Source organism: Hirundo rustica, chromosome Z, assembly GCF_015227805.2.
Source record: "Hirundo rustica isolate bHirRus1 chromosome Z, bHirRus1.pri.v3, whole genome shotgun sequence".
NCBI classification, from domain to species: domain Eukaryota; kingdom Metazoa; phylum Chordata; class Aves; order Passeriformes; family Hirundinidae; genus Hirundo; species Hirundo rustica.
The window spans coordinates 29662082-29686136 of record NC_053488.1 but is presented as its reverse complement, the minus strand read 5'-3'; the positions used below and the strand labels follow the sequence as shown (position 1 = coordinate 29686136).

At 35.1% G+C, this 24055-nt stretch overlaps 1 protein-coding gene across 15 annotated transcripts in view; it reads left to right on the top strand.

Annotated features, from left to right (window-relative positions):
• PTPRD (protein tyrosine phosphatase receptor type D) overlaps nucleotides 1–24055 on the top strand; it is a 481306-nt gene that overhangs the window by 389331 nt on the left and 67920 nt on the right. For 14 of the 15 annotated variants that reach the window (XM_058424005.1, XM_058424010.1, XM_058424007.1 and 11 more), the window contains 3 exons: nucleotides 693–853; nucleotides 8413–8525; nucleotides 18383–18480. In XM_058424005.1, the coding sequence (XP_058279988.1) occupies nucleotides 693–853; nucleotides 8413–8525; nucleotides 18383–18480 (372 nt within the window). Of the gene's footprint in view, nucleotides 1–692; nucleotides 854–8412; nucleotides 8526–16178; nucleotides 16299–18382; nucleotides 18481–24055 lie in introns of all 15 variants that reach the window. The other variant, XM_058424020.1, reaches the window with a different exon arrangement.

Below are 24055 nucleotides of genomic sequence, written 5' to 3'. Positions count from 1 at the left end.
CTTGTCACAGGTTTTATCCTAGGCCAGAGGGCTCTGCACCATCTAGTAAAGCAAAGATTTTCAACGACCTCTGTTGGTACATAATTTTAGTTTCACCCATGTGAAAGCCTGACTGTTTAGCTTCCCTTTTTATTCTACAACGATTTCTCCCATTTTTCAGTCTTAAATTTGAGTTGTTTCCACCTTGTGTAGGTATATACCTACCTTGTGTAGGCATATTCTGTCAGACGGTTTTTGACTGGGCAAAATGCACAGTACTATTGTTGTAAGACCCTTTTCAAGGAACCTCCTACATTCAGTCCCCTTTATTTTTATCTATAGAAATCTTGGTATGTGAAAAGTATCCTTTCATATCATGCAGGAAGAAAGTGAAATTAAAACAAAACCCAAAATATGTTAACTGTTGGGCTATAATTCTCAGTGTCCTACTCATCTTCTCATCCTCTGCTTAAGTTGCAAAGTGTTCTGCAAGGACTGTGCTGCATGATTTGTCTGTAGGTCTTTGCTAATATGTGGAACACAAAATAAGGATAATAACAACACAATTTGCAAGTTTGTGTATTGCCTTCAAAAAGAGTAGCATTTGCAGTTTGCTGTGTTTATTGCATCATTACCTTCTATACATTTATTTTTGATGTGGGATTTTAATGCATTGCTTCATGATTAAGTAAGAATTATTATTATTTCTACAGACCATGTATGCAACAAGCCCATATTCAGATCCTGTTGTGTCAATGGATCTTGATCCCCAGCCAATTACGGATGAGGAAGAAGGCTTGATTTGGGTTGTTGGACCAGTTCTTGCAGTGGTGTTTATCATCTGTATTGTTATTGCTATACTTCTTTATAAAAGGTAGGTTTACCTTTTAGTTTTCTTGCAAGGTATATAATATTCCCCCTGTATTGGTCACTTCATAAGACTGTTCCACACTGTATTTTTGTGCTACAATATTAACAGTCATTGCTTTGGAATATTTTGAAATTTATTAATGGCTTCTAGAATGCTGCAGAATTTTTTTACTGAAAATTTCCAATAATTACAGGTATGTGAGCAAATTTTTCTGCTGATGACATTATATTAACACTATTGCATTTAAATGTTTTTTCCACTTTGCATACATTTGTATGCAAAGATACGTTTGTATGCGAAGAAAGTAAATATGTGCTTGCACATAAATATGTATGGAATTCGCACATTTGACTTTTTAAATCTTGTTTATAGATGTATAATAGTAATACATTAGGGGTTACATTCAGCTTGTTGTTAAATGTGATTTTCATCTCCACTCAAGTAATTTGAATTTTAACTTCTGACAGTTGGTCTCAATTTGGCAGCGTATCTATATGGATTTGAAACTCTGATCTGAGAGATTAAAGCAACGTCAAATAGCTGTTTTCTACTAATCTTTCACTGTGATCAAATTTTACTCATTCTTCTTTCACTGTCTATGAAACAGATTTACTTTTGCTATTACATGAAGGACTTCCCTCTGCCTTGCAATATATTGAGTGAAAACTGTGTATGATGCCATAGTTTATATGTTGCAGTTTTTTACAGTGTAAATGAGTTAACATGGGCCAACATACTAAATCAAAACCAAAGAATAAAACTCAAAAAGGTTTTTCTAATGTTAATATTTCATTCCTAATAAATTTTTGAAATATATTGATAAAGTATATTTGAGGAATATTACAAAGACGCTGTCAATTTCTGTGGAGGGGGCACACTAGGAATAATTTCATTAAATGAATTTGACTTCAGAAACTAATGGCTATGATGCTATTACCTGTATATAAATTTTTAAATCCGAGCCCTTATACTCTTTCCACCTTAAGTGTCTCCAGTCAAATACCTCTGAAGTTTCATGAAGAAAACTTTCTTCAGGTTTTGGAAAGACTTTTCTGTTCAGCAGTAAATAAATAACCATTCCAGAGTTAAATTAACCTTTGGATTCCAAATAGATATACATTTATAGAATTATTTAAGGGCTATAATCGTACAGCAGCATAACACATGGTCTATTGCTTGCAGATGCTACTACGTCTCCTAAACATTTCTGGTACTTCACAGTGTCTCAGTCAAATTAGTTAGCAGCTCTTTTTCTGTCCATCACTTCAAACACTGGTCATTGGAGATGTGATAAAAGCGAAATACTCTGTTCTTCTGATTATTTTGAAGTATTGAAAGTAAACCTTTGCCTATACTACAAAAGAAATCCAAACAATAGTATATTAAGCTGATGTGCAACTGCTTCTAGAGTTATGATTACATTTATGGAACCAAAATAACAATCTTCTAAACTACTACTACTACTGCTACTGCTGCTGCTACTACAACAACAACAAAAACACCAACACAAAAAAAAAAAAAAAAAAAAAAAAAAAAAAAAAAAAAAAAAAAAGCATATGAGCAGGTAAAATTTTGCTCATCAGTACCATGAAGTGTTTGTCATTCCATTCACTAAGAATGGGGGACATTTTTTCCATCTGTTATTTACTACTTGTACTAGAACTGTTCAGGCAAGTATCCATATGTATTTACTTCTTTTTCTATTTTCGGCTATTTACTCTAATTTGTTAAACTGCACTGATTTGGAAAATTACCTCTGAGAAATTATGACTGCAGTTTTTGCAGTCTGTGGTCCTCTGTGAGCTTTTATTTCTGTAAAAATGTAGTGTATAATTGGATATTTTTTCCAAGACTATGTAACCCGATTGCAAGCTTACTACTAGATTTTGATAGATTTGCTGACTGTAGAAGAGCAATGACAAGACAGTTGGGATATTTAACATATTGCTTTGAGAAAACAGTGAAGTTTAATTTCTGAGTTAAATGAATTTTATGTGGCTACAAGATTTAGATGGGAAAAATATATTAAAAGCAGGCAAATAAGGAATTTTTGTGAATACAGAAAATTTTACAAGTATATTTCTAGAGTATATTGAGGTATAAGTGCAACAAGTACGATAGTGGGAAAAGAAAATTAAGGTAGAGGGCATTAGTCTAGTTATGAACATATATGCAAAAAAATATTAAAGAGGATTTTGTTAAAGGATGTGCAGTGCAAAGAGGACAACCAAGAGTCTTCTGAAGTGCAGAGAGCAGTAACTCAAATAAAGGTCAGCTATGCTTAATTCCCTTTGTCCATAGAAACCTTTGTGAACAGACTTGGACCACTAAGCTCATGATTTACAATACTACTTATACATTTTAATTACAATCACAGAGAAATTATGACTACAGTTTCCAAAAGAATAATTTTATGGAGAGAAGTCTTGCCCTTCTTTAAAACAGACATTATTAGATAATGTGGATAAGCTGCATGGGTTGGTTTGAAGTATATTTAACTGTGCCAAAGACAAGGAATGCATGTTTGAACTTTCTATTCTTTGTTGATAAGTCGTATAAAGGTTATTGCCTCTACATTTACTTTTCTTAAAGTTTGAAAGCAAAGGTATTTTGTGGACAAGTTTTTGGATCATATATTATAATAAAGCCAAAAGGTCATTGCAGCTTATTAAGTAACAGTAATAGATGAGAATAATACTGAAGAGTACCTTTTCTTGTCATTGGACATACTATCGGTATGATAGCCAACACAAGTGAGGCAAATTAATATACTACGTGCAGAATAGCTCACAGATTCACAGAGCCCAACGGGCACGCTTCTGGAGTGTGCCTCATCCCAGTCCTGTTCAGAGCATGGCCACCTGCAGCAGTTTGCCCAGAGGGATATCCAGGCAAGTTTTGTATAGCTGAGAATGGAAACTCAATGACCTTTCTGGGCAATTTGTTCCCATATTCAACTATCCTCACAGTAAAAACTGGTTTTTCCTGAGTTATAGTTCACTGTGTCTTAGCAGGTGGAATTGACTTGGCCATTAACCAATCTGCTCTCTGTCCTTGCAGCAGTGAAACCACCCAGCAGTCATAGTAAAGGGAGACACCTGTTGTGGAGCAGATCTTTCCATCTATTAAACTTTTAAAGCAGTCAAATCAAGAGATCTAAGTAAATTAGATAAACCTCACTTTCTTTTTGGCAATTTTCCTGTTGACAAGAAAAAAATTCTTCTTTTTTCAAAGATAGGGTATCTTATTCAGCACAGTAAGATTTGTATCCAAAATCTTAAACAAAAGCAAACCTAGGCAGATAGATGGTGTATGCCCTAGAGGAAATGCATAATCATTAGGAGGTCTTCTTGAGTCACAGTTTGCATATAATTTATGTATTTGATACATGTCAAATTAGGAACTTACTTAGTGAATGTTTAAGAGCTCTAGAAATTGTGTGGTGTTTCTCAGAAAAGGACAAACTAGAAAGAAAAGTGAATGTTCCCATGAAGCATCCTATCATCTCATTCTTGGGTTTTGGCTTTATTTTTCTTTTTTTAAACACATTAATTTATGTAGCTATTCCTCATAGTTTTTAACAAATCACAAATTCCCTAATTTCGGTTTTCCATTGATGAAGAGCAAAAGGTTCTTCATTCTAGATATTTCCATTTCTAAGGAAGAGAAGTTAAAGCCATCTTGATAGACTCTGTGTTGTTTGCTTTTAAGAAGTGCAGCTTTTTGATTTGGTTCAGAAGACTGTAGCCTAAACTTAAATCTTTTGAACATAGTAACTCCAGCACTCTGAATCATAGCATAATAGATTAGTTTGGGTTGAAAGGGATGTTTAAAGGCCATCTAGTGCAACCCCCTCCGATAAGCAGGGACATTTTCAGCTAGGTCAGGTTTCTCAGGGCCCCATCCACAGGCCTTGAAAAGATAGGGCATCCACCACCTCTCTAGGGGATCTAATTAATTAGTGCCTGTCCCCATCTTTCTTATAAGTCCCTTTAAGTGCCTGAAGGCTGCAAAAAAGTCTCCCAAAGCTTTCTCTTGTCCAGGCTGAACAATTCTAGCTCTCTCAGTCTTTCCTGTTCCATCCCTCTGATCATTTTTGTGACCCTTTTCTGGGTTTACTCCAAAAGAACTATGTCTTTTTTGTACTGATGACCCCAATACTAGATGCAGCACTCTAGGTGCAGTCTCATCAATGTGAAGTAGAAAGGCAGAATCACCTCCTTTGAACTGCTGGTCCCCTGCTGAATCTTGAGCTGTAAGACAAAATATGCTCCTAAGACAAAAAAAAAACCCCAGATGGTAAAAAACAAACAAACGAACAAACAAAAAAACACAGAGATGCACAATGGGAAAATGGGAAGTCTTAAGTGATGATGAAGAATTTTTTAAATTTTCTCATAATGGGTGTAATCTGGTCATTGTAGAGTAAAAGCTATTAAAATGTGTTTATTATGATCTACACAGAGAAAAATAAACTCTGCAGCTGTAGTGTGTGTATATAACAGAACACATTGGTGAGAGATAATACAGTATTTTTCCTGTTTACCTAAACTTTATAGATCATAGATCACAGATCACTACAGATCTATACAGATCACTCTAGACCTCTACTACATGACATTCATTGTAAATCTAAAAAGGCATGTAATACTTCATTGGAAAAAGATTTATGGTTACCTTGCTTTCCAGGATACTGTTAAAATTTTCTTGGTATTTTATTGCCTGGTTTTGTAAAATAGTTTTAGAAAGTTTCATTAAAATTTAATTTTCTAAAATTTAATAGAAGTGTTACGTGTCTCATATATATAACCTTGTTCATCACTTCCTTTTCTCTTACTCTTGTCTCTTTCTCTCCTTCCCATTCTAGTTTGCCCTCCACTTTCATTTTTCCTTTCTTCCCTCTTTTCTTCTTTCTTCTCTCTAGAAAGTAACAGGGAGCTACATCTCAGTGAGACAGTTTTTCAATGTAATGTCTTCATGGGTCAAATTAGACACCCATTCACCCGTTACCCATCACTGGATAAAATTTGAAGTATTATTTCTTGGCAGATAGTGTCTAAAAAAAGGTGTATTTTTCAACAGAAGATTCACTTTGGACATGACTTTGTGTCTTCCATTAATTCTATGATTTCCGAGCATTGAGTATTTTGATGAGCTGTCATTTCTCAATTTGGTTTAGTTACGTATCTTTACTGCAAATCAAAATTTGTTGTATCTTCTATTTTCATGCTTATTCTCTGTACTACTGGTCAACTAACATTTCACCTTTTCTTCCCACCTTGCTGCATTAAAATGGAGCAGTAAACCTGACAGGTGAGAAGTGAAAAATAATCACTCTTTATTTAATACAGGAAAGGAGAAAAAAGATTTTTTAAAAAAGTCATCATGGTAATGATCTAAGACAAAGCATCTGTCAGTCTTAAATGAATGTAGGCAGTATTCTATCAATATGAGGGCAAATGCAAGATTTCCTATATTATTTACAGCACTGAAAAGTAATGTAATATAATTAACAAAGTTTCAACTGAGGTTTTTTTGTGTCTCCGTGGGGTAAATTTTCAAGAGATAGCAGAGCTTGACAATGCTCATATGTTTTTCAGCGATGTGCAAGCAGTGGTTGTATGCAATAACCAAAGTTATTGAATCCATGGTTGTAGTTGAGGCATTAGCTGCTCTGAATCATCGTAATGTCCTTTTTACAACACTGACTTACAGTTCTGCAAGTGAAAATTATACAGTGATACCATTTGTCCTTTGTGGAATTTTTTCCCCCCACCTATCTCAGAATCATTGCATAATCTGGAAGAGCTGTTATGTCTTCTATAGGCTGGAGAGATTAAAAAAAAAAAAATAATTGTCCAATTCATAATACATAATAAACCATTCTGTTATTCTGCAAGTATTCAAAATATTGAAATACATGGTTTGAAGAGATTTTAGTGGTTTTATTATATTAATATGGAATTGCAGCCTGGTACTAGCTTCCAAGTGGAGAAAAGTTGAATGAACCTTGTCCCTGCACAGTTCCAGAAACTTAAGGAAACTTAAGACTCCTAGACTTAAAGAGAAGGAAATACAGGTTGAAAGACTTCATGAAAACTGCATCACGCATCTTTAGTAAGAGGAAGAAGCATTAGGGCATAATGCTGTTGTAGTAGGAGTTTGGAATAATCAAAATCCAAAGAAAGGAATCTCAAATAAGTTTATTTTGTTTTTAAAAGACTAAAAACAGAATAATCAGATTTTTATTGCTTCACTAAAGAGAAGTTAATACATATGTTAAGGTATTTGCTGGAGAACAGGTACAGGGTTTTTACAGTAAAACATCTTTATTTTTTCCAATAAAACCCCAGGACTAGTAACTTCCAAAAATTCATGCAATCATCTTGCTGTCTGACATTTTTACATAACTTTTGAAATCTCACTGTATGTCACCTGGTCTTCATTATTTCATGAGCAGCAAGAAATTGACTGGAGTAATAACAGATTTATCATTGTCATATTATGAGTCAATTAGGAAAAAATTAGTGTTATGTTAATGTAAATATTGGGCACCTGGAAAACATTCCTGCTATAGATTCCTGGATAGATTCCTGCTATCATTGCCCTCAAATTAATCTCAGTTCTGTTTTCATAACATAACTCTTCCTCTGTTTGCTTCTTGGTTTTATATTACATAAAAAATATCAGCCACATTGTGTTTCCATTCAGGACCCCAAAGATAACTAGTGAAGAAAGATTCCACTGTGAAGAAAGATTCCACTGTCTGTATAAAAATGCAGCGTGGTAGCTACTCTTCATGTAACATGTTTCTCCATGTTTTACATCAGATAATATAATGATACATAAAGATAATGGGAGTCAGTTTTAACAAAAATGTCAGTGAGAACACACTTGGATTCTGCTGCTCTCTAGAGAAAGGGAAACAGAAAACTTTCCTTTTCTTTCTTTTTTCTTTCATTCTTGCTTTTTTTTTAAATTTTCCTTCCTTTGTAGTGAAAGTCTTTATTTGATTAGAAATATTCATACAGATCTAAGCCTTGAATATATGTAGATGATAGACATATGAAGATTGCATATTTCAGCTCTTACAGAGATGAGAGAAAACAGAGCAAATTCTTACATGAAGGTGAAAAGATGTCTTCTCGAATAGGCGTCTTTATAACAATGCAGAGCTCTGTGTATAAAATAAGAAATATTTAATGACAATAACTTGGGTGGTCTAGCTCAAGAGTTGGCTGCTTTTTTACAAAGGTATAGCTAGATAGCATTTCAAATAGGAGAATTGTCTGAATTTTTATATGTTTAGTGTTATAAAAGTAAAGTATTAGGATAACCAGAAGGATTTTCTGGAAGATCAGTTTAGGACAGAATGCAGTTATTACCACTGCAAACTGTAGGTACCCTACTCACCACACATAATTATATTATTTTTGCACTGGATCAAATATTTTTTCAGAAAGAAACATCTTGCCTTCAGAATATAATGCTAAACAGTCAGGCACCTTTGTGAAGCTACCATGTCTATCTTTTGCTTATGTGTATTCACCTTCTCCATGCAGAAAGAGGGCTGAATCTGATTCTAGAAAGAGCAGCATACCCAACAGCAAGGAGGTCCCCTCTCACCATCCCACAGACCCAGTGGAGCTGCGACGCCTTAACTTTCAAACTCCGGGTAAGAGAAAGTAATAACTCACTAAGACCTCTGTGATTACAGGCTGATTACTGTTGCTATTACAGAAAAGAAAGATTGTTTGTTTGAAAACACATATTTTGATTGAGGGTTTGGGGGAGTGGGGTTTTTTTTGTTTTGCTGCAAAATAAATTTCTTTGTTAGCTTTGGAAATAATTGTGTAATTCCTTTATTTGAAAGAAAAGCCTGCTTAAAAAAAAAAAAAATGAAGTTTTGCAAAAAAGGGCCCAAAGATACAAATGCTGTATGGGTTTTATGTGCTAAAATTCCAACTTAAACTTAACAATGCTGGAAAATATTACTGGGAAATGTGCATCCCTCTGTTTATTAATGATATTTTTATGAACACTTCTTTGTAAATAAGCCTCCATTTTATCTACTGCATTGTAAGGTAATATATTAACATAATGTGAGTTCCACTGGTTTACAAATAAATGTGTAATACAGAAGAGAATTACATAACTAGATAAATGGTCTTGTTGAAAATAAGGCTGTGTTATGGTCAAGAAGGATATGAATATGTCAGTAGTTTCGAGGTCAGAAGCAACACACTCTCAAATCCTTTTTTTTTTTTTTTTTTTCATTAATCACTGTTTTCTTAAAGCTGTTTAATCTGATACTCAAGAAGCACCAAGAGAGAAATATTTAAAATAGTACTTTTGCCACATTTGCAGGCATCAACTTTTACTTAAATTTTCTTTGTTTCAATTAAGTTATGTCACAGTAGACTTGTTTTCTACTACAATGTATTTGTGTGGAGTCTAATTAGGTGCTGAATCTTCATGAGCCTTGTGTTTTTGTCAAACTTACTACATTAAGTAAAAAAGGTATTGAATTCAAGTTCATTAAGGGAGGAAATTAAGTGCTTGGGACGCTGAGGATTAGCTGCTGAAGCTGATGTGATAAATACTGCTAAAGGGTTAAGTGAACATGCAAATCTCATTCCTGATCTACTGAACAATAACTATATTGAGATGATATTGCTCCAGAAGGTGAGTATCTGCAGAGTAATGAATGCTAAAGACCCACACTTAATGCACATTGCAGAAGTAGAAAGGGAAGAGTCTGCAGGCTTGAGTTTTGCTCAAGCCTTGCCTTTTCAGTCTGTTCCAGTACACTGCTCCTAGCAGCTGGGGAAAATCAGATGTGTTTTAGGAGCACATCTTCAAATTTAATTTCATCTTAGTGTGGGAATCTTGTTGACATGCTCTGGGACCTGTCTACCATAGGAACTTGAATACAATAAACACAAATATTGAGAGGTTTTATTCAGTATCCTTTGGAGGCTACAGTTTCAGTGTAGGCTCATTGTTTCTGGGTGAAGTTTTCATCTGTTACTCAGCACTTCTGTAAAAGTTTTAAAATATTTTACAGTGAAAGAAATACACATACAAATCATTGAAACATGAGAAGAAAGAATATTGTTCTTAAAGCCTAGCTTGTGCCTAAAACTAGTAATTTTTTGTATACAGTTATATAAGAGTAGAGTAGATGGCTTACTAGAATCACAGAACTGTTTTGTTTAGAAAAGATCTCTAAAATCATTAACTCCAACCATTAACCAAGCACTTTGTGTTCAGCAATAAGCTTTGTCCTGAAGTGCGTCACCCACATGTTTTCTGAGCATTACAGGGCCAGTGAATCCACCACTTTCCTGGGAAGCCTGTTCAAATGCCAGATGAGTCTTTCATAATGAAGAATTTTTTCCTAATATCTAATCTGAACCTCCCCAGCACACCTTGAGGCCTTTTCCTCTTCCTGTATCACTTGTTACCTTGGGAAAAGTGACTGCCCCCACCTGGCTTGTTTCAGGGCATTATAGAGAGCAGTAGGATCTCCCCTCAGCCTCCTTTACTCCAGCCTGAACACCCCCAGCTCCCTCATCTGCTTCTCACAGGACTTCAGCTTCCTCAGCTCCATTGCCCTTCTCTGGTCTCCCTCCAGTACCAAAATGTCCTTCTTGCAGTGAGGGGCCCAGAACAGAACACAGGATTTGAGGTGTGGCCTCACCAATGCCCAGTACACTAGGTAAATCTCTGCCCTGGTCCTGCTCACTGTCCAATTGCTGATAAAAGCCAGGATGTCAGGATGACCTGCTCAGTGACCTTCCCCAGCATCAAGGCCAGACTGACAGGCCTATAGTTTTCTGGATCCTCCTTCCTGCTCTTCTTGTTGATAGATGTCCTATTTGGAAACCTCCAGTCAACTAGAACATTCCCAGACGGGCAGGAATGCTGGTACATGAGGTAAGGAGGCTCAGTAAATACTTAATCAACTCCTTTGCTACCCTTGGGTGTATCCCATCCAGTCATGTGCATAGTTGTGCATGTCTAAGTAGTGTAGCACGTCACTGACCGTTTTTTCCAAGATCAGGAGTCCTCCATTCTGCTCCCTATCTTTGTCTTCCAGCTCGGGGGGCTGGATACCCACACAAGAGTTGATATTGCTATTAAAAATTTAGGCAAAAAAGGCATTAGTTACCTCAACCTTTACCTCATCAATAGTTACTTTTCCCTTCTTCATCCAATAAATAATGGAATAATAACTAGATATATAAGCCTAATTTTCTGTGCTCTATTTATTTAGATGCATAATCTTACCTATCTATTTAGTATTCATCATAATTAAAATGAAATATGAGGGGAAAAAAACCTACTGCCAAGTGCTAACATATAAAATTAATTTATTGTAATTAATTATTAATTTACATTGAGAAGGTAAAGTTATTAAGCAACAGCAGAATTTGTGGCACTTGTAGACAATGTAATTCCACCTCATTGATCTGAAAAGGACTGGAGAAGATATAATGGCTATAGTTAATCTGTGAAGTTTGCAGTTTTCTGTGAAGCTATTTAAGCAGAACATCTGTGATCTGTTTCTAATAGGAACTCGTTTGCTATAACCCTTTTCACGGATTGGAATATTACCATTATTATTAAAAATACAGTACATCAAATGATGATCTTTTTTCTATTATTGTATCACTTAAGATCCCTAGATATAGGTCAGGCCATTATACTACTCAACATACAACCAAATACCAATGAGAAAAATCTTACCCCAGTAGACTTGTCTTACTCTATTACACTTTCTAATTAACATGTTCTTAATATGTAAACAGTCACAGTGAAATCAAGGTACAGTTCTTTTGTTAATAAAAGCAGAATTTCACTTAACTCACATTAACTTCAGTTAGGGCTACCATGTCATAAAATCTGACTAAATATAACTGAGGTATTTAGATCCTACTGGAATATTCATCCATCTCCCAAACAGCAACAGAGCATCAAATAACACTCAATATTTTTTGTTTAATATGTTTATAAAGGAACTATATCAGCTTTGTTGGGTTTGGTGTTCTTTCACTTTCGAATACATGGAGTTTTTTTTCCTGCAAGGTAGCAGGACTAGATAGGGGGGTACTGCAAAGGAGGCAACTGAGGGAAAGGGGTAGGGCTGATGTGGTTATGTGAGAAATCTGCTGTCAACCTCATAAAATGAGGCATTTCTCAACATTGCCTACGGATAAAACAAAGGACAGAGTGGTGAATGTACTTCAGTACAATGCATCAAGGTAGATGATTTGACGTAGTTGTCATTCTAATGATTTATTTCTTTAGAATATGAAAGCATCCACAGTTTGCTTGGAGCTTTCCAGGAAGACCAACTCCTTCCAGTGGGTGAGGAAAAATTTTTGGATGAGTCCATAATGTACAGAAGTGTCAGAGAAAAACTGCTAAATTACATTGGCATATCTGGACTGGCAGTTTTCACTTGGAGAGGTGAATGAGATAGTCCTATAAAATTATGAGTTGTTATCAACTTTAGTACTTTAAAAGATTTCTAAACAGGCTCATTCCAAAAAAATGCCGTATTTTGTATAAGGAAAGACATGATCAGGTACAGATATCAAAATAATTTGACTACATTCTTTAATAATATAAAAAGATCTAACCTAAAGAGTTTCCTATCTTACCTTGTTCAGAAAGGATCCAATTTATTTCTTGCTTCCCTCCTCATTGGGTGGAGTAACTCCATAAGAAAATTTCACGTTTTGCCTTGGCATTTGGAATAGCCCACAGTTCTCCTTTCTGAGAACAAGATCCCAGGTTCGTGTGTGTGTTATCCAAAATTGTGTATGTGTTAGATAAGCCCATATTCCAGTGAGTGGGTCACAGCATTGCCAGGTTCTCCTTGAATAAACATGAAAGTACACAGTCTCTCAGTAGGATTTCATTTTTAAGTTTATTATTGTTCTGTAACTGGAATAGCTGAAGAAAAGTCTATCACATTCTTATCTTTTTACAAGTTTCCTATGAAACACAGAATTAAAACCGTTGATCTAGTGCACAAATTCTAGAGGTCTTCATGCCACATGGGAGTGTTAAGGTAAAGAAGGGGTAATAATTAAGCCTCAAAAAAGGTATCATCAAATAAGGCAGCCTGGTTGTGCAGAGGAAAATTAACTGAAATTAAGTAGTTTGAGTGGGTTCTGAGAGATCCAAGGCTCAGGCAGACTGCAATCTGCCAATCAGCCAGAGAACTAAATTGAGTCATGCCTCAGAAGTGACTGATTTTTTATCCTCATTTAACTATGAAATGTGTCACACTTATAATTAATTTTTGTAATTGGGTGCCAATTAAACAATTATCTCATTATATCTTATGAACTAAATAAGATGCTTCAAAATACAAGAAAAATAAATAGAGTTATTACGGCTCTAAGTTAAAGACTTTTTTTAATTAGATAAGTGCTTACTAAACACTTATTCCCTGAGTTGCTAAGGAATTTTCACAAACTTATTTCCATGATAAAGCAGAAAAAGCACAAAACATATTCAGAGGAAAAGGGTGCAAATACAAAAAATGTTGGGAAAAGTGATGTCTGGATTTAGTTATCTGCATTGCAAGAGAACAGAAATTTCTTTGTGCAGTTTATCCGCTCAGTGTCTGTTTATGAGAACCATGACAGTGCTGAAGGAAGTACTGTTCCTTGTCTCCTTGCCAAAAACAGACTAAAATGCTTTCTCATAGCAAGCTGTCATTCATATAGCTCTTCCTATGAATGTGTGTCACGTGGAGGATTTAGGCACTAAGAGAGGTGACTAAATGCGAGCTTCCAATGCAAGCACATCTGTGATATCCCACTTCATTTCTTTGGAACCTGGAGGAACCCAGAATCTGCTTCACAAGAGTTCTCCTTCCCTACCCCCTCCCCCACCCCCCCTCCCCGGATTTTAGACCATAGTTTTTGTGACATCTTATTGCATTTGACATTTTTAGATCAGGATCTGAAAGTTAGGTTTCCCCTTTTCTCACTGTAGGTGGCTTACACGTCACTCAGAGGTGGTGCTTCTGCTATGAGGCTATGGAGATCCTAAGGGCTCCTTATTAAAGCTCAGTCTTAGTTGCAGAAAAAGAGAAACTGTTTCCATTCCAGAATAATTATCAAGTTTTGAAGAACATAAAATATTATGGAATAAAATGTGACATAATTTTGCAATATTATATATGCACTTGCAATTATTTTAGAATAGCTGTTGCAGAATTACATATTTCTCTAGAGATTGTCTTGTAAATTTTCATGCTCTGGCCTCGCTCTGCCTCTGTGAAAATGAAATCTTAAAGTAGCAGTAACTTTTGTCATGTACTAAAGGCACTTTTGATAAATTTTCATGGATGCTGAATTCCTACTGAATCAGCGTCATCCTTACTTTTTTCCATTTTCCATGTCTGAATTTAAAGTAGGTATTTTTTTCTATCTTTTTGATAAGTCTCAAACCCCTATTACTGAATCCTTCCTTTTTCTATAAAGGGACTATCTTAATCAACATAGATTGGTATGTAGAACGGAGTTCTGTGTTATTAAATTAAAATGGAGTTTGTAGAGTCACAGACAACTAATTTAATTAGATCTAAAGTACAACTCATTTCCTAAAGGAATTTCTGTGACAATCATGTGTCACATTTTCACTTCATGTAGATTGTAGTCTGTATAACAAAAGATTTCCTCTTTAATTTCTAACTTTGTTCTTATTTATTGTGGATATGTCAAGCTATAGTTCCAAATTGGTAAATAAATGTGTGTTTCAAAAATGCTTCTAAAAGCCCTTACCATAAAACCCTGACAACAAACAAAATCCTAATTTAACACCCTAACGACAGGTCTAAAACACCCATTTGATTAGATGGGATAAAGGAATGTAATTAACAGGTTTAATGTCTGTTAATATGTAGATGATTTCTGACCTTGCTCTCTTAGTTTTTTCCTTGAAATTATGGCACAAAGAGTATTTCATGTTCCTTAGTCATGTATTTACCACGGATTAACCGGAGGATAATTCTACACTGTAATCATACCATATATTGTTACTTGATTCATGTAAAGGGGTTACTACTAGGCTGCGTAAGATAATTACATTTGGCAATCTCCTACCAAATCTCGCCGGATTCCTTTTGTAGACGGGAAGTAAATTTACTTAGTGGGCACAATTTCAAGTGTGTTTTGCATGTGGTGGTTTTGGGGGTTTTCCTTTCTTTGAGTTTTCAGGTGGTTTTAGCTCTTTTTTCTTTTTTTTTTTTTTTTTTTTTTTTTTTTTTTTTTTTAATTAAAAAAAAAAAAAAAAAAAAAAGAGACACCCTATTTGAAAGATAATTTGAAAGCATGTTTTCAGCATGGTTCTTCTTTTGAATTTTTAGCATGTCACAGAATCTGTTGTAATTTAGCTGTATTTTGTCTTTAAGTTTTTGTGTTGTCATGACATATGTTGATTGGTGTGGGAGTATGTCATCAAAGTGTATTTTCTTATTTGTAACCACAAAAAAAGAGTGAGTTTAGTTGTATTTCAAGTTCGATCTTTTGAGTTAAGTTCTACACCTGCTCAACAGAAGCCTCATGCTTTTGTGTGAGGTGTGATGACATCTTAGGATGTTCATTCATACCATATTCTGTTATGATTCACAGACTGATTACATAACAAAAGTCCTCCAGCTGTTCTTTTAAAAAATAGCTACTTCTATCATATCAGTAGAGCACATTTTGTATATTTAAGACATGAGAATACACCAAATGCAATTACTTTGTAAGTTAACTGCCAAATATTATTTGAGGAGATTTTTTTCAAAGTATAATTGCTGAAAATGAGATGTAGAGGAAGGGTTTAAATGCAGTTAAAATTTGTCAGTTTCTGAAGTTGTAAGTAGTTCCTCTTTTTGCTTTAGAAAAATTTACCTTCAAATTTCTTATTTGCATGAAGTGTTTAATATGAAATCTACCCTTGGAAATGTCAAGTGTCATATAGAGAAAAATATAAACAAAAATAATTTTAAAAAAGAATGGGTGTTCAGCATCTTTAGAAAAATATTCCTTCACAATAAGTTAATTATTGTGATTTGTATTCATGATGCTGGTGATTTAGTCAGGTTCATTGTGTGATGAGTGAGTCTCATACTCACTGGGTTTATGACCTTTATATTTATAGTAGAGTAAATGCACCTTTAGATATCTTAGCTGAGTTACCAGATGCTGTTTTGTGCATGCCTGAAGTGCCTGTATGTACAAGATTGATTGATTATGATGGTCTACTGCTGTTACTAATTTGTTTCCCATTTCCAATTGGCTTTTACTTTTTACAGCTTTGAGCAGTAATTCAGTCCCCTACGCCTCCCTGATTGGCTCTGTGTCCTCCCTCTCTAGCCAAACTACCACTCAGTCCTTATATGATAATAACTCTCTCCCACGATTCGCTCGAAAAGGTCTAAACATCTTTGTCTCTATTATTTTCTCTGTTCAAGCACTGTTTTAGATGTACATCAGTCCACCTCCATTTCTGGATCAATTTAGAGTTCTCTTGTGCCTTTTCACCCACATATTTTCCATAGGGGTGCTTGATCTGGATCAATCCGTCTGTCACCCACACTCATTTTGAGAGTGGTGAAGTACTAAGTAAAATTTGTGAGAAAATGGGAGAGAAGCAGAGCTGCAACAAATAAATTAGTACTTAGAGACAACTTTTTAATTGAATTTTTTAAAGAATCTCCCCACTGATCTGAATATTCTGCTGTTAGTTGACTGACAACTTGCCTTAACGTCTTACCATCACAGATGTGCTATGAAGATTTTCTAAAATATATATACAGGGCCAGAAGAATTAGGGCCAGTGCTGCTGGACATTATTTTGGAGTTTATTGTGATGCTTGAAATGTCACAGAATCCAAAAGAAGCAAGAATGAAAAACAAAATTAAAAGAGTTAAAAGAATTAAAACACATGCTATAGTGTGACTGTGTTGTAGCCACATGGTCATTTTCAGCTATGTTTAAACAAAATGCAAGTTAACTGTCTTAGGCATGCTTTTGAAACTCACGGTGACAAAGCAAACTGCATTGTGCAACATGCCTTCCAGCTTGAGCCCCCTTGAGTCATCAGTGTTTTCCCTTAGTAATTTCAAGAGATCCTGGGGTTCACTAGCTTAACTTTTTCTTGCCAGCTTTGATTTCTTCACTAAGCTATTGAAACCTCACTTTCATTTTAGATCTGATAGTAAAAAGTACGAAGAGAAGAATGCAAGCATTTGGGAGAAAGCTCATGAAGACTAATAACTTGAAAAAAATATGTTCACAAAATTTTGCCTGTCAAAGCTTAAGCTGGCAGATTGTTCTAGTTGACCCCATAACCCCATATCTTTTCTGTCTTCTTTTTTTTTTTTTTTTGGTGGGTTTGGTTTTTTGGTGGTTTTTTTTGGTTTGGTGGTTTTTGGGTTTTTTTTGCCTTGCTGTTCCTGTAGCCCCTTACACACCCATATGTCCTTCCAGTTCCAAGATCCTCTCTTTTTCACTTAGTATCTTCATCAGTGGACAAAGATGTTTACACCTGAAGTAGATTGTAGGTACTTTTAGGGGTTGATAAATGGGGTTTCAGATTAAGCGTATTTAAGGTACTAGTGCAGTCAGCATGTGTGTCCAGCCAAACTGTACAACCCCTGCCTCTACAATCTGCTACTAGTGAAAACATTTTTGAAGTTCTAGTTGTCTTATGTCCAGTGTTGTCTTCAGTGACTGTTGTCTTAAAGCAGTGATGCATGTTGTTCTAGTCATTCATAGCTGCATGTCAGTCACCTCAGAATTCTGTAAAATACTTAAGTATTTCTAATTTAGATTACAGAGTCAGTCTTCTATATCTTGATGCATTATTATCATTCAATATTTCCATTTCATTATTCTATGTTTTATTTTATAAGTTAGTTTTATGTTGGTTTCGGTTTCTTTTTTACTATTTCCTTTTCAAGTTCAGTTGTCTCTGGTTACCCTCATAACTTTGATTATTCAAGTTCATTTTTCTTGATTATGCATAAGTCACTTTGTTTTCTGTCAAAACACTATTGTTTCCCCTTTGGGGCTCTTTGAGTGTCTGTTTCTCAGCTCACATTTCCTCATCTAATTCAACAGTTTTCATTTCATGCATTGCAGTAAAAGGAGTTTGAAATGACATTAAGAGTCATTACTCAAAGCAGAGGTCAACATCAGGTCTAACTGTCTCATTTTTCCATGCCTAGCTAAACTCATTGACTCATATGAGAGTAGCTCTTTCCTCTACACTAGGAATGTTAGCTTTGGGAATATGTTCGGTGACTTGTTTTAATTTGGCTTCAGAGCTCATCTATGTAGAGCATGTCCTGCTTTGAGTAACCGAACTGTTTGCCTACTTCTCTCACATATGACATCTTTACTACTTACACATTTATAGACATTCTAACTACTGCATATAAAATTTTCTAAATTTTAGAGCAATGCCGTCACTGTAGTTTACTTTAAATTTTGTTCTTCTTTCTTTTTCTACAGGTATGGCCAGTCATCCACCAATACCTATCTTGGAACTTGCAGATCACATTGAAAGATTGAAAGCAAATGACAATTTGAAGTTCTCACAGGAGTATGAGGTAAGTTTCCCTGCTTCTTTACTATTCAAATTTTCAATGTCATGCTTTCTGTTTCCCACGACTTCTCTCTGATATGATGCCAGCCAGGTTTGTGTGATACTAAAACCATGATTAAAAAATGGTGTACAATGATTACTTTGGCGAATAGCTCTTACACATACAGTGGCTCCTTTGCTCATAAAATTCTGTTCTGTTTTTATAAGGATACATGTCAGGCAGGTTCCATGGACACATACTTGAAGTAATGTGTGAATGATACAGCACAGACTTGTTTTAATATACACAAACATCTCTCTTCTCTGCAGTCTAAAGATCCTTAGATTATTTTAAAAAATCTGTAAAATGCTGGCAGGACACATACAGCGAAAGCTCCAAAGAAGATTCAGTCCACTGCTTTAATTTTACATGAGATAAAAGAGTTTGCAAGTGCTTGGTGTCTCTTCTAATGCAGCAGTTTCAGGACACTGTATTTTCCTCCTGTCAAAAACACCACTTTGATAAATTGTGAATGATGGTGTAGAAGAGCATGAAAGAATTTAACTGGAAGACAGTAATCACTTACCAGCCACCTTGTCACTAACCCGTGGAGTATATAGGTATTGCTGTAGTGGAGAGTAACAGCCTCTCAGGTCAGTAATTTGTGGCTAAAGGGACATAGAGAGCCATCCATTAAACCTGGTAAATTATAGCTATTACTTTAATGCCAAAATATTGTCTGTGTCAAAAGTACGTGGTTCAAGTATGCAATGAACCATTAGTAAAGAAGTGCTTCTATAGATCAGCTATAGGGGATCATGTTGGTGATCAAAGGATTAACAGCTCCCAGAGGGATCACTGACACAGTATTTTCTTTATGGTCCATTGTGTCACTAATCCTTGCTTAAAATCCTCCAACACTTCGACAGCATGATGGAGTAAAAGCCTGTGTTACTCTTATTTTTTTAGAGAACACACATTAGTTGCATTTGAAGGTTTGTATGGACACTGGCAGTGCAAAAAAAAAAAACCCACTCAAGATGACTTTCACATGTTAGTTTCATAGTAACATGTTACTGCAGGGTACATGGAAACTCTAAAAATTTCCATTGTATTTTAAAAGTCTTGACAGAAGATGATAAAAATTAATACTAAGTACTAGGATAAAGAACTACAATTGCTTATTATTTAATTGAATGCAGTATTCAGAAAGTCCTTAGGACTGCTTTAAAAAATAACCTCTTTAGATATTAAAACAAAAACACAGTTTCAACAGTTGCTGGAGATAAATTTGTTTGAAGAACAACTCAGGATTTCTGTTTACTGTTGTAATCACAAAAAAGGTGAGAGAATCTCCTCATTTTTCTATGTGTAAATCCTGTGTTCTTAAGTATGAAGATTGTAGCATATAAATAAGGGGACAGGGAGATTTATGTCGCAGAATGTTCACCATAATAAAAGTTAACACTTGGTAAAATTTTTAAAACCATTTCGTGTTGTACTATGTGCAAATTAATTGGGTTTGGTTTTTTTCTGTGTGGAAAAATACAAGTTATTTACAAGTCATGTAGTATAATTTCTATACAAATAAACAATTCAGCTGCACTACATCTTGAACCTGGTGGGGCAGTGACGTGATTTTCTTATGCTGTAATAGGACTTAAAAGTTTTGGTGTTTCATATTACCTTTTTCTTACTTAAGTAATTAAAATTGTCTTGAGAGTGGGATTTTAATAATTTATAACCAATATTGAAAGATACATTAAATAATTTAATTCTAAGTATCTTCTGTCCCTGCAGAAGTTTCTCTAGTCCGTGGAAACAGGACAACTTCCACATTCTTTTCTTTTTCCTTCATTTGGGTTTTTTGCTTTTGGGAGGTTTTTGTTTGGTTGGTTTTTTGTTTTGGGGTGTTTGTTTGTTTGTATGTTTTTATTGGGTTTTGTTTGTTTTGTTTTTGTTTCTCTTTACAAAACATAGTATCTGGAGCAGAATGATCAGACATTTAAGATTAGAATATGGACAACTGTGGGTCAGAATCAAGCTTCACTCATATTACCTTGCCCAAGAAGTTTCAACATTTATCTTGGAAATTACAGCTTTAGAGATACTACTTCATTTCCATCTAGTCCAAGATTCATCTATTTTGAAATAGAACTATTGAAAAGTGCTGCTATTTGGTTTCATGGTCTAGGCTAGGCAGTGGACTAAAGCTGCAGTTTGATGGTCGCTGTAAGTCATCTCTGTGTCTTGGCTGTGCATTCCTGTTGTCTGTCCTGTGCCAATCCTGGCACTAGCACATGTGCAGCTGTTCAAGGATTATCTCAGGAAATAGATTCAGCTGAAAACTAATTGTTTTATTTTTCTTTGCTGTTTTCAATTGGATCAGTTCCCTGAACTAGCTCACCACATGTCTGCTTAAGCTCTTGTGCCAGCAACAGGAAGTGGTGGGTGTATTTGTGGTCATGGACTGAGACCTTCTACTTCAGCAGCAGTTCTCACTAACATCCTTTAAACAATCTTTTTAAATCTGATTGCAAGGCAGAAAGAGGTACAGATGGTAACAGTTCTGTCATTATCACTTCAGATAATGCTAGGACTGGTGAAACAGAAGGAGAAAGACATATTTCTCATATTCAAAAGTTCAAGGTGTAACATCCTGCTCAAAACTATTGACCTTTATTGATACCAGCAAAATTCTCAAATTAACTCCTATTTAGGGAAGACAACAGATTTCTTCAATTACCACTAATGATTTTGTTTTTTCTTTTTAAATTATGCCCTTTCCTTGTTGGCAATCAATTATTTTATTTTACTTTTTGTGGAATTGTTTGCATTGCATGGATGAAATTCTTCAAAGATGTATTGATTGTATACAGTAACAACTCTGTGATACCATAAGGTAAAATACATTGTTGATGGTTTTCTGACAGACTCTGACTTCTCTTCCTTCTATAAGGAAGTTAGCTCTATTTCAAAAGGATGTTTAAATTATTTTTTTTAGCACAACCTATTTTGGTTGCCACTTCAAAAGAATTAGTAGTTTCACCACAAAAACACATCTTTTTTTTTTCTAAGAAATGACTTCCATCCTAGCTCATGTTCCATCCTCTTACTTTTGATCAGAATTCCTGATCAAAAGTCAATGCAAGTTTGGTTTATTCCTTTTGGAAGAATTTCACTTCCTTCTTTGTTTCCATTTTCTCCTTAGACAGCCAAACTTCCCAGTCTCTTCAAAATGGTGTATTCTCCAGTGTAGAACACCTCCTAGCTATGTAATGTTTTCTAAGGCTCAGTGTCATCAACTGGACAAGCTCCTACTTCTACAAGTCTTCAGAAACTATTCTGTAGTGTCTTCTTCAGGGCATCTCCTATCCCAGCTCTTACAGCACATCAGGAGAACAAGACAGATTTCTTCCGTTGTACTTCTCTCACAAATTTACCTTGAATACCATCTTTTATGGGACAGCATGGGCCAAGCCTCAAGGATTGTTACTGTGATGATGTTCAAACTTACAATTCATGTGTTGCATAAGGTGGTTCTGTAGTGTTAACACAAGATAGTGCTATGACGATCATTTCTCCTTCAAAATAATTTTTTCATAATCCTTCATTATTTTTTTATTAGCTCTCAATGCCCAAGCCTAAACAAAGTGTTAGTGTACTCCGTTAACATGACATATCATTAATGTCACACAGTTCTTTTCTCTAATTTAAAGGCAGGATTGACCCCAGCTGGTTATTGGGAAGCTTTTGCTGACTTTGGCAATTTCAGTGAGACTTTTATGTAATGTAAGAGTCCATATGGCCTTGAGAGCTGCTATGCAAAAAATCCGTGTTTATAAGATACTGACCTTTATATTGTATCTCCTTCTTATCTGAGAGTTCAGAATTTAAAAATAAGAAGTGGTCATGGAGATAAACTGAATAAAACCAACAATGTTCTGCCTACTCTATGATGTATTTGTAAAAGCCATTTCCTCCTCTAAGACAGAACAGAAAATCTATTCCTCCAAGAGATTTCTGAGATTAGTGTAAAATAATTTAACATTTCTTTTCTGAGGTCTGTACATAGAGCTTTACACCCTTAAGGAAGTGAATTCAGATTCATACTATTTTTGTTCTCATACTATGAGAACCTGTCACTAAACACAAAAGTTACACTACCAGACTCTGTATGTTACTGTATGATTTACTGTGAATGTGTCTATATGCACCAGTTAACAAAAGTTACAAGAAGCTGTGTATAAATTAATGTCTTCACAAATGTTACAAGACATTTTGTATAATTTAATATTTTCTCTTATCAGGTTTCTTTCTGTAAATTGCAGCCAGTCTTTTGATTTAAAACCAAGTATTGGAAAACATGAAGATGCATTTTGAACTTTTTTTTATTGTAGCTTTTCAGAATCAGTTGGTAGGATTTGTGATGGGAACACAGTTTACTCAATATGTTATATTTCTCTTTTTGTATCTCAAGCAACAACAATAATACTGGATACTAAAACACAGTAAATCTTGTATCATAGAAGCACATATAAAACTTATTCTCAATATAATACATTTTAGAAGTTCTGGAAGACCAGATAATCCACTGAATGAATCTCTACCAAAGAAACAGCTGCACTTAACTGCTGTATCATTGTAGATAATAGTGACTCATGTGGAAAAATATTTTTTTTTCTCAGCAAAAATGTGGGTTTGTTCTTTTTCCTTATAATGGTTTCCTCTTTCTCATATTAAAACCATAATTTATAGCTATTTTCTAACTTTACTTTCATAGGATGTGCTCTATTTATTGAGAAACAATTAGCATAGTCAGTGAACGATGAAAAGTTGTCTTGTTATTAACAGCACATATATTTGCATTCACCTAGGTTGTTTGGTGATAAGTTCCACCTAGGGTAGTAACCAAGCCAGCAGTATAGTTATGGTGGAGAATTTTAAAGATGTAGTGCAGGAATTTGAAGTCCTGCTAGTCAAGATTTGGTGTGGGGTATTATCTCCTTCCTTTGTGCTGTGAATGCTTCATTGGCATAACAGCATTTGTTTGTGCTTATATAATTAATCATATAATAGAATGGTGGTGTTATATATCAGGATGCAGTGTTTTGGTCTGATACTTAATATTTTTTTGCCAAGTTTAGTTAGTCAAAAAACTCCCTGAAAAGAGGTTGTAGCCAGGTGGGGTTTGGCTTCTCCTGAGCAGCAAGTGACAGAACAAGAGGAAATGGCCTCAAGCTGTGCCAGGGGAGGTTCATCTTGGACATCCGTAAGAATTTTTTATTGAAAACATTGGAATGGAAGGGAGGTGTGGAATCACCATGACTCAAAGTGTTCAAGAAGCAACTGGGTGTGGCATTTACTGCTATGGTTGGGGCACTGGGGGTTAGTCAAAAGTTGGCCTCAATGATCTTGGAGGTCTTCTCAAACCCCAATAATGCTATGATTCTACACTGTAATAAATATCAGTTTTAATTTACCCAACTGAAAGCAGCAAAATGTCTAGAAAGAAAAAAGCAGTGTACTTGAAGCAAGAAAAAATATTCAAGGACAAATTAAGTAGGTTGTTATAGATAAAACTGAGCGGTGCAGGAGC